The sequence below is a fragment of the Podarcis tiliguerta genome (assembly GCF_965153285.1).
Source record: "Podarcis tiliguerta genome assembly, chromosome: 13".
Lineage (NCBI taxonomy): Eukaryota > Metazoa > Chordata > Lepidosauria > Squamata > Lacertidae > Podarcis > Podarcis tiliguerta.
This window is the reverse complement of record NC_139546.1, coordinates 33,643,845-33,659,283: the sequence shown is the minus strand read 5'-3', so window position 1 is coordinate 33,659,283 and position 15,439 is coordinate 33,643,845. Positions and strand designations below refer to the sequence as shown.

At 48.1% G+C, this 15,439-nt stretch overlaps 1 protein-coding gene across 7 annotated transcripts in view; it reads right to left on the bottom strand.

Annotated features, from left to right (window-relative positions):
• The window catches only part of LOC310663518 (voltage-gated potassium channel KCNC1-like), a 51,566-nt gene that overhangs the window by 35,388 nt on the left and 739 nt on the right, over positions 1 to 15,439 (bottom strand). For all 7 annotated transcript variants that reach the window (XR_014504521.1, XR_014504522.1, XR_014504523.1 and 4 more), the window contains exon 2: positions 8,510 to 9,383. Coding sequence is in view for 4 of the 7 variants with exons in the window: in XM_083411428.1 (XP_083267554.1) it covers positions 8,510 to 9,109 (600 nt within the window). In the remaining 3 variants the exon portion in view is untranslated. The remainder of the gene's footprint in view (positions 1 to 8,509; positions 9,384 to 15,439) is intronic.

Genomic DNA, 15,439 nt, shown 5'->3' with positions numbered 1-15,439 from the left:
ATTGGCCATGCTGGCTGGAGCTGTTGGGAGCTGTGGTTCAAATCATGTGGAGCACACCATGGTAGCTACTCCTGGTATAAAGTAAGGGCTGCTGTGGATCTAGAACAACTGGGTTCCCGGAGGAGGAGGCAAGTCTGTCAAGGTCTGGAGCAGACGGGATGTCTGGGACCTCTGGGAATAGCAATAGAAGTATTGGTTGAGGTTTAGAACAGGGTAGGCTTTGGAAGCACAAGACTCCTGGGTACTTGGTGGCACAAAGTGAGATTTGTGGAGGGAAGTGGCAGGAAGCTTATTTTAGACCTTTGAGATGGGCAAATATGACGAAAGATGTCAAAGAAGAGCAAGTAACCCCTCCCTACCTCTTGCACACGCGCACACAGACACAGAGGGGGGGGGATTGGTTAATAGTATTAGCTTAATATTGTATGGATGGAAGTTATATAAAGGGGCATTGTAACGAGTTAGGTCATTGCAGAGGACTGTGATTCAGGCTGCAATGACGTTCTGAGGATAACTGGTGTCAGATCTGTTTCCAGCAAAGATATTTGAAAGTGGAGGTAGGCACAATAAGCAGATATAGAAGGGATGGGTAGTTTTAGAGATAAGTTGAACTTCAAACAACGGCATGCATATGAAGGGTCAGAAGGGGCCTTATGCTGCAACCCTCATCAGATCACTTACTTTGGAGACACATGAAAAGGAAAGGTTCTGGAGAAAGCATGCAGTTTGTAATATTTTGGTTGATCTAATAAAGGTATTGCCCTAATGTGAATTTTGAAATTATTTTGGAGTGCTTTTCGATTTCATGTTTCATGGGGCTGGCCATGTCAGTCTGTTGCTGCATCGTGTGGCCCCTGAAAGATCAACACTTCTTTTTTTCCATGGCGTAAGGTTTTCTGGACTAGAGAGTCCGCTTCATTGGAGTTATGCATTTCATTCTTTCCCCCCTCATCGAGGAAGCTCTAGAGTAAGGTGATGACTGCTGCAAGTGTCTCACAAGTGGGGAGCAGCAGAGCAGGCTGGCAGTGAGAACACAGTGAGCGGAATGGTTTGGAGAAGGGGTTTTGGAACAAAGTTCGGCTTAATGCAGGGAGCATGATAAGAAGAAAACTGGGGAATGGAGGTCAAGAAAGAACTGTGAGGTGAAGAAAAAGGTGCTGAGAAAAATCTGAGGTGAAGGTTAGCAGATACATTATCAGCAAAAAGGAGAGGGGGAAGGCATGGGTTTATGGGCAGGGGTCAGAGGCTGAAGGATAGAGAAAAAACTGAGGAAGGAGTGTTGAGAGGGGAAAGACTTAAGGTTGATTTCAGGCCAGAGAAAGAAAACAAGCTGTGATTTAGCTCCCTTCTGGAAGGGAAGAAAAATGGTGAGGGTCGTAAAGGCCACTGGAGAGGCAGCGGAGGACGAGGGAATTTAGCAGAACAGTTTCAAGTCTGGGGTCCTGGAGTTTATTTATTGAACAGAAGTCAGCATTTTTGTGGAGAAGGCTAAAACAGCCTCTCCCTTCTCCAGTCTCCCCACTATTCCCATATTATGGTCTTGCTGCTCTTTCCAAAGTCTGCCACACATACATCCTTCTGCCTGGGCACAATAAGGGGCCCAGGAGCTCAGAAAGCAAGGCAGACTTCCCGATATATATGGCCTTGGCTGTCATCCTTCCTCACCCCATCTTTCAGCTCCCTCACCCCCTCTTTGCCCCTCTCATGTGAAATCTGTGTCACATTAAACTATTATGCAACAAAGTAAAGATGCTCAAACGACCTTGCTCTCAAATGCACACACCTCAATGCCAGCCTTTTTTTTTTTAAAAAAAAAAGGGCACCCAAGGCTGCAGTGCTTTGGCCCTTTCTTCAGAGTATTAATGGCTGAACTGGACATTATGTATGTCAACACCGCCCCCCACCTGACACTGTGTACTAATTCATTAATTTTCTCTCCAGTTCTATCATTTTCTTCCTCTCTCTATACATAGCATCATAGAATAACCTCTATCAACAATGCTTACAGGCAGGGAGAAAGCGCTCTCTCTCTCTCTCTCTCTCTCTCTCTCTCTGTGTGTGTGTGTGTGTGTGAATTCTCTCCCTTTGCTGCCGCTATTACTGGATGTAACACTGCAGTTCAGTACCATGGAGAGCGGCAAGGAATGAAGGGGAGGGAATGGATTAAACCGCAATAGTCCTTCAGCGCCTGGGGTAAAAGTGGGCATCTTTCCACAATACTGGAGGGGGAGTGGGGGTGGGATTTGCTTCCTGTGGAGAGCTGTGGGTAAAGGATTGCTCAGGGACCCCCAGGCACCCATGATTTTCAGAGGAAAAGTTGATGAAAAGGAGTAAAGTGTGATTTGGCAAGAGGGGTTTCTGAAATTCCAGGGGTTTCTGTGAAGGGTATGTAGAGGGGTCAGATAGTGAGGAGAGAGGACCAAACGGGCAGTAAAGATGTTTGGGCTCTGTGAACTGAAAGCAGGGGGTGAGTCTACAGATTGACAGAAAGTAGGGAAGGAATGGGATGCTCGGATTGCTGAGTTATTGAGCAAAGCCACACGGCGGTGCAGTGAAGTAAGTTAAGATTGTGGACAGTGCGGTCCCACATGGGGTCCCTGTTTAGATGGCAATGTATATATCTTCACTTACTTTGAAATGCAGTAAGCCAGTCCTGCTGCATTTGCGGGGCAGGAAGAGGGCTTCCTTTCATTCTGAGTGGGGCACAGATGGCACCACTGAGGTCACACAGGATCAAGAGTGATAGAGTGTGAGAATGCATGTTTGAAAGAATATGCAAGAGCTTCTGTGGAAAGACTGGAATTACTGAGTTGGGATTTGTGCGTGCGTGAATATGTATGTACGTGCAAAGCCAGGATCACCTTGGTCTTGGAAGGAAATTGAGTGGACAGAAGGCTTTAAGAGTACCTACCGCTCTAACCTGCACTATGAATCCGTATTCAATTAACTGGATATCTGAAATTTTGACCCACTGAGTTTAGTGGTTTAAGAGCAGAGGCAGAATTACATGGCAGGACTCTTGATTTGGGGGACAAAGAGTGACTCTAGGGAATACAAGGGGAGATTTACTGGGTCACCGAGTAGGTAGCTGATAAGGCTCCAGGAGCATGAAATGAGGAGGGACAATGGCAATGACAATTCCCCAATTGCCATGGAAGAAGTTGGATTTGCAGGGGGAAATATGAGAACTGCTCTAGAACTGCTGGTTTTTTAAATCAGGGGAGTAGATATACTGGGATAGGGGTAGTTGAATTAGAGGAGTGTTGAGTCTAGGAGGTTAAAACAGTGAGAGCTGGCAACTAGGTCTCCTAGATTCATTGGAGAAGGAGATGGGCTTGTGGGTTAAAATGGTGTTCAGGACCAGAACTTCTGTAGCCTTTGGGACAAGAATGGAGGCTGGCAAATTTGAATTGGGCCGCTGAATGCCAGAACTCTATGAGTGAGGAGGTGTTTAAACTAGCACAAGGGGAGACTAGAGAATTGAGATGCTTGAGCCCCACATTGTAATAAATAAGAGAAGCCACCCTTTGTAGCTGGCTCTTGCCAGCATCTGGAATCTGCTCCGTTTCTGCAGTCATAATTCACAAGAGTCATTAAAAGCCTTTTTTAAAAAAAAAATCCTCTCTCCCCCCACATATCTCCTCTCCTTTGAATTCCCTAAGAAGCTGAACCAGAATTTCTGCACTGGCTTGCTAATCATGCAGGGAAGACGAAAGCCAGAGAATTAATATGAAAGGGAAGGGGGCACAGCAAGGATCTCCAGCAAAGGGACACGGAAATTTGTGCAGAGTTTGCTAAAAGGATAAAAGAAAGACTCGGCTCTGTTGCAGTGTTGGCACTGTCTCTCTAGTGCCTCCTATAGGACAAAAAGACTTTGCCTTCTCTTTCAGCCTCAAGAATAAAAGCAATGTTTGCACATCACAGGTGAGGATGGGATGGAGAGGCAGAGGTGAACTTGGTTAAAAATAAATTCCCTTAGCACAGAAGCTGGTACTGGCTCTCAGTCTGCTGGACAGACACAAATACTTTGGATGCATCAACCTTTTTTGGTCCAAGGTTCAACTTTATAGCTGATTACAGAGAAGGGTATATTGGGTTTTAACTCAGAACTTCCCTTGCAAGGCTGGCAGGAAAAGAAAAAAATCATCCATTTTATATGATGCTGAAGTCGGGGTTCCTAGTTCCCAATTTGATTAAAAAGTGCAGATTTGCCCAGAACAAGGATCTGGGCGTTAAAAATGCATGCAGTGGTAAATGATACTTATCTGATTTTCATCATTTTAAACATGCTCCCTGAAAGAACACATTCCCCATTTATTCCATATAACCCTTTGTGTACTGAAAACAGGCTTGTCTGAGTTACGTGGCCATACTTTGTTCCCTCGTGCATGTATACCTAAAAATATATCCTATAATATAATATAATATAATATAATATACAGGAACCTTATTACAAAGATGAAGCCACTTTGCCTGTGATATTTCCCCTAATTGTTATGTAGCTGTGAGTATACGTATGAGTTTGCTGTCCACACAGCTAATGAAGAAATAAACTCTCATGCCATACTTCAAACGTGGTTAAAGTACAAAATAGTAGTGTTGGGAGAAATGTAAAGGGAAATAACAGTCCTGAGCACATATATTTATGCTTTCCATTTGCATACACACATATGTACACATACCTGCACTTTGTCTTTAATTTATGAGTAAGCGCCATTTGTACACTACAAATGACAATTTGAGGCTGCAACCCTGAGCACATTTTGCTAGCTGCAAAGTCCCACTGAACTTCCAAGCAAACATGCTCGGAATTACATTGGGTTTAATCAAATTTTGTTATATAATGTGTTTCTCTACCCACACAAATGGGAATATATACATGATTATACATAATTACTCAAGGAACTGCCGTTGAGCCCGTGACAAAACTTTTAAGGTTGCCTCTTGGTTTATATTTGGTGCACCACATTAATGCAGCTGCCCCTCTGGAACTTTTTCCTTGTCTATATACCATGAAGGGACTTGAAGTGCTTCCAGGATCAAAGTTGGGACACAGTCCAGTTTAAAAGAAGGTGCAAACTGATAGAGAAAAGCCAAACTTAAAAATAACAATTGTGGTGTGAAAAGATCTGGGAAGGAGAGGAAGAAGAGCATCTCCGTGTGTGTCTTTATTCAATCATTGTCTATTTGTTCTCTCAACGCACATACTTTACCCCTCTCTGATATGTAGGGACTTAGATGCAGCTAACAAATATGCTCTGGTACAGATTTTGTAGCCCCAGCCTGCCTATGCATCACTATAAAATATGCATGCTGGTGTGTGCAGAGTGAACGAAAACGAAGCAAATGTGTCTTTGCGTATTGGAGAAGCATTATTCAGAAGTGCATTTTGGCCCATCAATCTATTCACTATGCTGTCCACCGATATGGTTTTCTATTTCCTCTTCCCCAGTCCATATTCTTTCCTTCTGCCTGCCTGTCTGGCGAGGATAGTGGTGGATGGGGGCCAATCTCTTTGCATCCTTTTTCACAAGCAGGTAATTCAAACACTGTGCTTGGGGCATGAACCTCAACTCCCCCCCCCAACTTTGCAAACTTCAGTACTGATTTGCGTCTTTCTCTTATTCATGCACAAATGCCCAAAGAGAGAAGGTTGCGGGGGGGGGGGGCGCTACTGTAGTTATAGCACACATATGCCATTTCTGTAAATGCATTAAGTGGGGAGCCAACGTTATATTGGCTGGTAGTGGGGAGATGCTGGCTTCAGTTCTTAACCAGCTCCTCTGTTTATGGAATCCCTGACGTGATGTCCACCTGAATGCAGCATTGCCTCATAGTCCCGTTGGTTTCTTGGCTCCCACTGCCAGCAAACCCCCTCCCTTTCCTGCTCCCCAACACTCCTGCCCTCTCTTCCTCCCTGCTGTAACTTTTTCTGGCTGCATTCCCAACTGCATAGGGGAGGAAGGGGGGGGCTGAATAAAGGGACCGGACAGGCCTTGCACCCTTGAGAACAGCTGCCTGGGGCGAGGGGAGGGGGAATGGATTGCGGAATGCCGGCTTTGCACTGCAAACTCTGGGGCTTCCACACTGCACTGCGGTGCCCCCCCCCCTTCTCAACCCGCTGGCTCTGCAGTTCTAGAGATAGCAAAGCACTAATATTGTCCTAGAGGTAATGCTGGAGGGGTTGCCGGGGGTGGGGGGGAAGGAGAGAGAGAACAAGCAGCAGTCTTTCATTAACCCCCCCCCTTTCAGCTGCTCTGCAAAAAGAAGTTATACAGGAAAGGCTTTAGCTGCATAGGCTAAAAAAAGAAAAGGGGAAAAGAACGGGGGGGATGCAGTAAGGGGAGCGATATTTGGGGGTGCAGTGCAGGATGGGGGATTCTAAACTGCAGTGTCTGGGAAGGGGGCAGTTTTGAGCAGCATTATTCAAGCACACTGGGAGGGGGGGGGAGCCAATTCAGAACTGCATTGCTGAAGATTGGGGGAGGAGATCTGGAGTTTATCCCTGGATAGATGATGTCGATTTGGGCTGAATGAAGAGAAAATGAAAGATCCCTAGATTTGGCAGTGGGGCATGCAGTGGGGGGGGGGGGACTACGCAAAACTGCAGTGAGACCAGAGGATTCCAAAATTCAGGAAGGGCGCAAGTGAGACCTGAGATAAACTGTGTGTGGAGGGGATGGGGGAGACCAGAGAGGAGGAGGACAGGGGACCTTATTTTGGGGGACAGTGAAGAAAGGACTTGGAGCTGTTTTAGCAGCACCTCCTGCTGGAGATCAAGGCATTCACCCTGACACCGATAAGCAAGTCATAAGCCCAGCGCATGCGTGTCTGGATCCTCCTGCTGCTACACACTACTACACTCATTCGCACGCTCGTGTCCCGTGGTGCTCAACTCTTGAGCTCAACTTTTTTTTCTTGCACCCCATTTTCACTGCCACCAGCAGCATTCCTTGCATGATCCCCCTTCCTTTCCTCATGCTCCTATCTCCTTAGAGTTCCATTTCTCACACTTGGGTCTCTTGCACGCTTTCCCTGAACCGGAATCACTGCCCCTCTCTATCATTCAGGCTCATTCAGTCACCCCCTCTTAGCCTGCACATTAACCTCTCCTATTTTCTGCAACATTTTTCATGCCTCAACATGGCTGAGTGCACCTCTTCCAGTGCCCTTGCACACCTCTGAAACCTGCACCATTCTCCGTTCCACATTCTGTATTCTCCCAGCCAACCATTCCTTCCTCTAGATGTCTGTTTGCAGCATCTGACTTATTATATGTTCTCTCTACAGGGCACTTCAGTGCACGGTGCACATCGCTTGTGTGTGCCTAAGATGTGACTGGTGCCATCAGCTCCTGAAAAACATCCCTGCCTGCAGAACATCTCCATTTCTCAGTCTGTTCTGTTTGCAGACTCAGACTGGCAACCTCATCTTTTCTACTGCATAATCTGCCTTCACCTCCAGCACCCAGTGCCACTCACACATCCTTCTCTCTCCCCCCCCCCCACATTTCCACATCCATCCATGCTTACCAAGCATTGCACATGGACCCTTGCACACCAGTCCCTCTGCGCTAGTCTGCGCATTGTGCCATTGCCCATTTCACTTGGGACAAGTCTTGCACATCTCAACTGCACCTCCAACATTAGCCTGCACCTCCTCTCTTGACCATTTACATCTCAGCTTTTCCACCTGCCCCTTGCACCCCTTTCTCTTAAAAGTACAATTTTGGGGGGGGGGGGTTCTTTGGGAAGTTGTCAGGGTTTACAGCAAAGAAGAAGGCTAGAAGGCCTGCTGTTGAACAGAGCCAAGGGACAATTGCGAAACAAGCAAAAGAACATTTAAAGAGAAATTTCTCCTGCTTACTCTGTCCCACCTCCAGCCATAACCAGAGACTGGGAGAACGAACTCAGTTCAGGGAGGCAGAGCTCATGCTTTGGACTCAGACGGTCCCAGCTTTAATTTTTCCCTCTCCAAGTGAAAAGTAGCAGGACTGAGGAAGACCCTGCCTGAGACCTTGCAAAGCCATCTCCTGTCGGAGTAGTCATTCTGGGCTAAATGCACCTGGGACCTGACTCAGTGTAAGGGAGGGAGAGAAAAGCTAGGATGCTCGCCTCTCCCCTACACAAACCAAGGCTGCCCTCAAACCTTTCTGCACTTCCTTGGCAATAAGCCCCAATGAACAGAGTGGGATTAACTTCTGCCAGCCTTAACTATGCTTGCCCCTATCCTGCTACTCTCCCCTGACTCCTCTTGTCAACATTTAGATCTGTAAGTTCCTGGGGGCAGGGACCCTGCCTCCCCGCTCCCCTGCTTGCCTTCCCCTGTGCCACTAGTGGGGACAAGAGCGTCAATGCTAGTAGTCACGATGCTAACAGCAATAGCAATAGCAGCAGCAGCAGCCATAGGTATCTATCCTGCTCCTCCATGCTGCCCACATCAGGTGAGCCCGAGGAAGCATCTAAGTGAGCGGGTGGGTGCCCCGAGCCCCCAGCCCCGCGCTACTCACCCTGGCCATCCTGGAGGAGTAGGGGTCCTCGAAGAGCGCCCACACCTTGGGCTGCATGGCGGCCCACCGGCCCAGCTTGCGCCCGTCCTCCTGCAGGCAGTGGCGCTTGAGGTCTCCGCTCTCCTCATCGTCCTGGCTCTCGGGCGTCTCGAAGCTGTCGAGGGCCTCCTCGGCGTCGCGGTGCTGCCGGTAGTTCATCCAGCAGCAGGCTTCCACGTCGGTCTCGTCGATGCCCCAGAAGGCCAGCTCCTCCTCGAAGAGGGGCCCGCACACGTCGGCTGGGCAGTGCAGCTTCCCCGTGCGGTAGTAGTTGAGCACGTAGGCGAAGACCTGCGGGTGCCGGTCGAAGAAGAACTCGTCGGCCTTGGGGTCGTAGTCGAAGTTGCTGCAGGCGTCGGGCTCGGTGAGCCACGACAGCCGCGTGCCCGGCAGGGTCTTGAGGGTGCTGCGGTACGTCTCATGCCGGATGCCGCCCACGTTGATGACTATCTTGTCGTTGTCTTCGTTCCGGCCCATCTCCCCTTTCAAACATGACTTGGACGGCGGCTTGTTCCCAGACTTGCGCCCGCGGAAAGAGGAGACGCACACTGAGCTCAGCATCGGCGGCGCGGGCCGAGGCGGGGGGCCGCCCCCCGACGGTGCGCAGGTGTCAAATCAGGGCGCGAGGCGTCATCCTGGCCCCTCCTCCTCCTCCTCGGCCCACCCCCTCTCCCCCCACCCCTCCTGCCGCGGGGAAAGGAGAAGGCAGGAGGGAGCGCGGCCAAGAGGGGAGGGGGGCGAGGCTCTTTCTAGACGGGGCGGGCGCAGCAGCGGCAGCAGCAGGAGGAGGAGGCAGGAGTTGGCAGAGAAAGAGCCCGCGGCGCAGCGCCGGGGTCTGCGAAAGAGAGGGACAGAGAGAGAGAGAAAGGGACAGGGAAGGTGAGTGCGGACGGCTGCTCCGCCACAGTCCTCCGCAGCCTCGGCCGCTCTCCCTCCGCTCGCTGCCCTCCATCGCTCCCGTCCCACCATCCATCCATCCGCACGCCGACGCTCCGCTCGGACCGCCGTCCTTTCCATTGTCCGCGTCCCGTGGCCCCTGCCATCCTCACCCCTTCTTCCTCTCGCTCCCTCCATGGCGCTTCTTGGCCACTCGCGCTCCCTGCTGCGTTACGCCTTCGCGTCCCCATCCCACCATGTACGCTTCTCCACTCTCCTCTCCTTCCTCCCATCCCTCTCGTAATGACCGGCATTGCCACTGCATCCCTCTGCCATTATCACTCTCTTCTCTTTCTGTCACTCCCACTCCATCTCTTCCATCCTCACACACAGCCTTCCCTCCTTCTAAACCCCCCCCCATCTCTCTCTCTCTCTCCCTCCTGCCCTCTGCATCCCCTTCTCTTTTTCAGTTCCCTCCATAGCCCTCTGCCACCATCGTTTTTCGACCCCTGTGGACCATCATGGCAGTCCTTCACTGCAGGCTTCATGCCATCACCCCTGGCGCTCCATTATCCTCTCCAAGTGCCTGTCCATGCAGATCTGCCATCATTATCTCCAAGTCCTAGGATACCCATTCATCCCTCTGGCCTCCCTCTCTCCCCTCTTTTCTGTCCTCCATTCATTCTCACCCTTCATTCATTTATTCTCTGTCACAGCCTCACATCCTTCCCTCCTTCTACCCCTTTCCTTTCTTCTGCTGACTTTGTCTTCCTCATCAACCCTCTTCCTCTTCTCCTTTCTTCCTTCTTCATGGTCTCCTCTCCTTCCCTGCTTCCATGTGTTGCCACATCTCCCTTCTCTACTCTCTTATCACTGTCCTTCTTTTCCCTGGGAACTTCTGCCTTTCCCCCCTCCATCCTCTGCTTAGCCTAGGGTCACTTCACACACACTTTTCCCGCACGGAGACTTGCCTCCTTCTCCCTCATTGCACAGAAATCAGGCAGAGCCTAGTTTGCCCCTTTACCACATTAAGTTTGGAAGCAGCTCTGCAATCTCCACACTCAAAGTGTAACGGTGGCAAAACAGATGCTCGCCTGAGCTTCACGTGTAGGAGAAATGCCACTTCTTCTCATTCAGGGGCCTCTTCTGTCCCCTCTTCCCATCTCTTTCACCACGAGAACTACCCACCCAATCTTAGCACCCTGCTCACTTTTACATCGACTCGTTCCACCCCTCTACCACCCTTCCTTCCCTCTCTCTCTCTCCTTCCTTGCCTCCTGCCCCATCTTCCCAGACCCCCCTCTTTTTGCTTCTCCTTCACTTCGCCCCCTTTCTTCAACGTCCCCTTCCTTTCGAACGGAGACTCAATCTACTGCTTCTGCACTGTCCTTCCGCTGCCATTGACCGCTTCCCAATTCATCTCTCCCTCTCTTGGCCACCAGCCAGTTTTCCTTCTCCACTGACCCCTTCCTCCCTCCCTCCCTCCCTCCCTCCCTCCCTCCTTGCTATCTCCTCCAGTTCCCACTTCCCCCACTTCCGACTCCCAGCCCTGTCCGCATACTGCTGCACCTGCTGGGCTCCGACTCCCCCCCCCCGCCCTTTACACTAACGAACCAATTCCTTTTTCTCTTTTAGGTAGCAACCTATCTGCCCCATGACTCCCCACTCTTGCCCCACTTGACTCTGGTTCTCTCTCAGCTCCTCCTCCTATCTTCGGCCAGATCCTGCCTCCTGCAGTGGACCCGGCTTCCCTTGCTGACTTCTCTACGGACCCTGATGGTGATCTTCCTGAAGCCTCTATGCTCTCCTCCACCTTTAGGACCCCTTCAGTCTTCTCCTTGCCCCCACTTTCTCCCACATGACTTTTGACCCCAGTGCACCCACACTTTTCTTGTGGGGTTCCTCCCCCCAAATCTCCTCTCTCCCTCCTAGCTGTGGTTGCTCTCCTATACTCCCATTGGTGGGTCACCCCAGTGCACCCTCTATCCCATGCTATCCCTTGAAATTTCAGTGCCCCACTGTTTGCCCTCCCCCCATGGCTACTTCCTCCTCCTTATGGCCTCTGCTTCCCTCTCTATAGTCCCCCCTGACCTATCCATCCTCCCCTCCAGTTCTTCCTTCTCCCCTTTCCTGCACATGAAGTTTTACAATGGGGATTACCAGTATGTCCAGTGCTAGCTGTACTCAGAGCAGACCTACTAGAATTCGTGGGCCTAAGTTAATCATGCCTATTCGTTTCAGTGGTCTGCACTGAGAAGAACCAGCTTTGGCTACAACCCTTGGCCATCTCCAAGGAACCTCCTTGGCCTGTAGCTCACCCAGTCCCAACACCCCCCTCTCCTGTACTCTTGTGTCGTGGCAGAGGGGGACTGTGTGTGTCTGTGTGGCTGTGCAATGTTTCTCAGTACAAAAGAGAGAATTGGCTTGGCTTTAGGCTGGTGAGGAGGCAAATGTCTCTTCTCCAGCACTATTGCCGCACCATCCAATTTCCTGGGCTGTGAGATGAAGAAGTAGGGAAAGTGGAGTGGAGTGGGAAGGAGAAACTAGTGAGAGAGAAAGAATGTGGGAGGGTTTGCATGAGTGCATAATAGAGACTTAAAATACATGTGGAGGAAAAAATAGATTCTCAAACAATTTCTCCTGACCTAATTTTGCCTGCATTTCCCTTGCCCTCTAAATTCATATTATTCTTTTTAAAAACAAACACCCACCTATTATTATTATTATTGTTGTTGTTGTTAATTATTATTATTCTTCCTAGACACATAATGCAGCCTGCCCAGGTGAAATGAAGACTGATGTCGATTTGGGCCAAGGCCAGGGTGGGGGCCTGTGTGTGTATACCACCTTAGGTTTCATCATAGAATCGTAGAATTGCAGCTGGAAGGGACCATGAGGGTTATTTAGTCCAACTGCCTGCAGTGCAGGAATCTTCGGAAGAAGGGGAGTCAGGAAATCAATGCAATAACTAAATACTGTTATGGATACTTTTGAATTTAGTGATTTTTGAAAATTAATATGTAATGCATTCTAAATTCAGCAAATGAACATGTTATTGCATTAAAAATCCATCTACAGAACCTTAATGTTTAGTTCTTTAAAACTATCCCTCAAACAAATAAATCAATGTTAGAATGGAAGTTTTGAAAAGTTGGATTCAGGGGCTTTTGTTTTAATTAAAAAGTTGGCGTTTGGGTTCTTTCTTCATTGAAAACTGTTTAGATGGAGATGCATGTACAGAGAGTAATGGATCTCTTTAGGTAGGATTACGCTGGTTAAGATAGGAAGTGACATACGGGGCAATGCATTTCTGCCTATCTTAAAATGGGTTTATATGGTGGGTTTGTGTGTAAGGGAAATGGCTTGTGTCAATTTGCAGTGATACATGCATGTGATGAGTTTGGGTGCAGAAATGAGTATGTGGGTTTAAATGTATGTATTGTGTGTAAGGGTGTAGTAAGTAACTATAAGTGCGAGCAGAATTTGTATATGAAGAAATCTGTAACTGAGGATGGATCCATGTGTTGTGAGTGTGTGCAGGGATCTCTGTGTTGGGATGACATGGTATGCATAGTGTGTGTGTGTGTGTGTGTGTGTGTGTGTGTGTGTGTCGCAGCATGAGTGTTGTGAAATGATTTTGTATTCTTTGTGTGGAGAACACTATGCTGTAAGCCCGGCAACGTGATCCTGTGCTCAGTTTACTCAGAAATAAACTGCACCCTGTTTTGTATCTCTTTCTCCCAGATGAATGCAAAGGACCACAGCCATAGCTATGTTGATGGTGTGTCTACTTGGCTCTGGCTGTGCATTCTAAAAGGCACCTAAGAGATGGACAGTTGGTATCTCAGAGCTGGTTCCTTCATGCACAACTGATCACTTGGTGACTCCACCTCAAATGCAATATTTTTCAATGGAGCATTCACACATTCAGCTGCCTGTCTCTCATCAAGTGATAAGAAATCAACTGACGTGTGCATGTGTGAATCAGCCTTATATGAAAATAATGAATATGCAATCAAGTGTGTGTATGTGATATTTATGCTGGTGTGATCTTTTTTTTGTTCAAATTAAGGATGTGTGTGAATGCACAAGAGAGGACTGCAATACCCACTATTCCCTTGTGTATGTTTCTTTGTGAGTGGAGGTGACTGTACACAGATTTGAGTGTGCACTTAGGTATTGGTGCATGTGTGAATGAAGTGGTGTGTTTGAATATGAGGGCAGGCATGTTTACAGGCAGCATGGTGCGTTTTGAGGCAACGTTTTATGTGTGCTTCAGAAGATGTTACTGGTTACTTAAGAGTAAAAGTGTGACAATTTTGTATCTGTTCACATGTGTTCAAGCGTAGACCTCTACATGTGAGAGCAACCTTACAGAAAGCAAAATGACTGCATATGGCCATATTCTGGAGTAAGTCACACCTGCATGATCGGATTCTGGAATAAGACTTATTTGCATGATAGGATGACTCGCAGAGCTAAAAATCAGCGAAGCATGTCTAGTCTCAAAACCACTTAACGAGTGCTGTGCATGTGTTTGAAGTATTGCCACCCAACTTTGAACATGTTTACACATTTACCTCAGAATTATTCACCCCCCAGATTTCAAATTTATAAATCAGAATGTACAAATGCGGAGGGTGGGATAGGAAGGGGCTAAGGCAGCAGCCAGAACGTTCAGAGGTCTGGGTCAGATACACAGCATCATACGCAGCCACTTGAAGTGCCTTCATCTGCAGATAATTAACAGCAGGTCTGCTATACAGGTCTACTAAACAATAAACTCCATTGGTTTAAGTGGGGGATTATTCCCCAGAAAGTGGGCAGAGAACTGCAGTCTGGTTTTATTATTAAAGACTGTAACCCTATCTAAACTTCCTTCAGCATAAGTTCCAGCTGAACTCACATGTGCTTATTTCTAAGTAAGCATGCTTTGGACGGTACTGTAAAATTATTTGAATTGTTAATCATTAAAGTTTGTGCTCATCTGAAACCATTATGGGAGCCATTATGATTGAAAGGCTGTTTGGAAATATAGTATAATATAATATAATTAATGTCAGTATGAGTTTTGATATAAGAGCTGGTTTGGGTTTGGTTTTGTTTGTTAAAAAAAACTTCCACTATCTATTTTCTACACATGCATTCAAACCATATAAGATTTTTGGTTTTTTCCTACCTCAAAATTTGTTTCAGATGTTTCACTTTGCCCTTTGCTATATGAGAGTAAGAAGGCAAGGGCGCCTGGAGTGCCGGCTTGTGTGAATGTGGGTGAGCTATTATGCAAGTGTGAGCACATGTGTATGACAATGATCAATGCGTGAGAGTGTATAAGGGCGGGGGTCTGCTTTTTCTGGTTGTCTCTGTTATGATCTCTCTGTATGTACATAGGGCTAAGTGAGATGACGTTCTATGTGAGCTTTACTTCAGTGTTGTGTGTCAGTGTGTCAGTGTGTTTGTGTTTGTTTTCTCAGGGGAGTTATGTTTCTCTCTTCCTAAACCCCTCCCCCTCCAGTTCACTGGCGCACCACACCAACACAGACATCACACAACAGAAAAGCCCAAGGGACACCACAGACACTTACAGTCACCACACAAAGACGCAACAGCACACAAATCCTCACCTGTTTCTCCTGTATCCATGGACACAGATGCGCTCAGACCCTTAGAACAAGCACATCCTATTAACTGGTACTTGTCGGCATACTTTAGGCGCGCTAATTTCTTTCATGCACCAGTTGAAATCGTACAAGCTCACATACCACACAAACCGCACACCGCCTGAGTCATAATCTATCAGTCCCAGACATATATACACATGCACACACAAACTGCCCATACACTCGAACCATTCTTTCACACACCTTAGTGGACAGTCTCATATGTCCACCAGACATGCAGACTGTCCTTCCTTCCTTCCTTCCTTCCTTCCTTCCTTCCTTCCTTCCTTCCTTCCTTCTTTCCTCATATACACTTAAAGCTATCCTTCACTCATTCACACACTGCAGTGGGCAG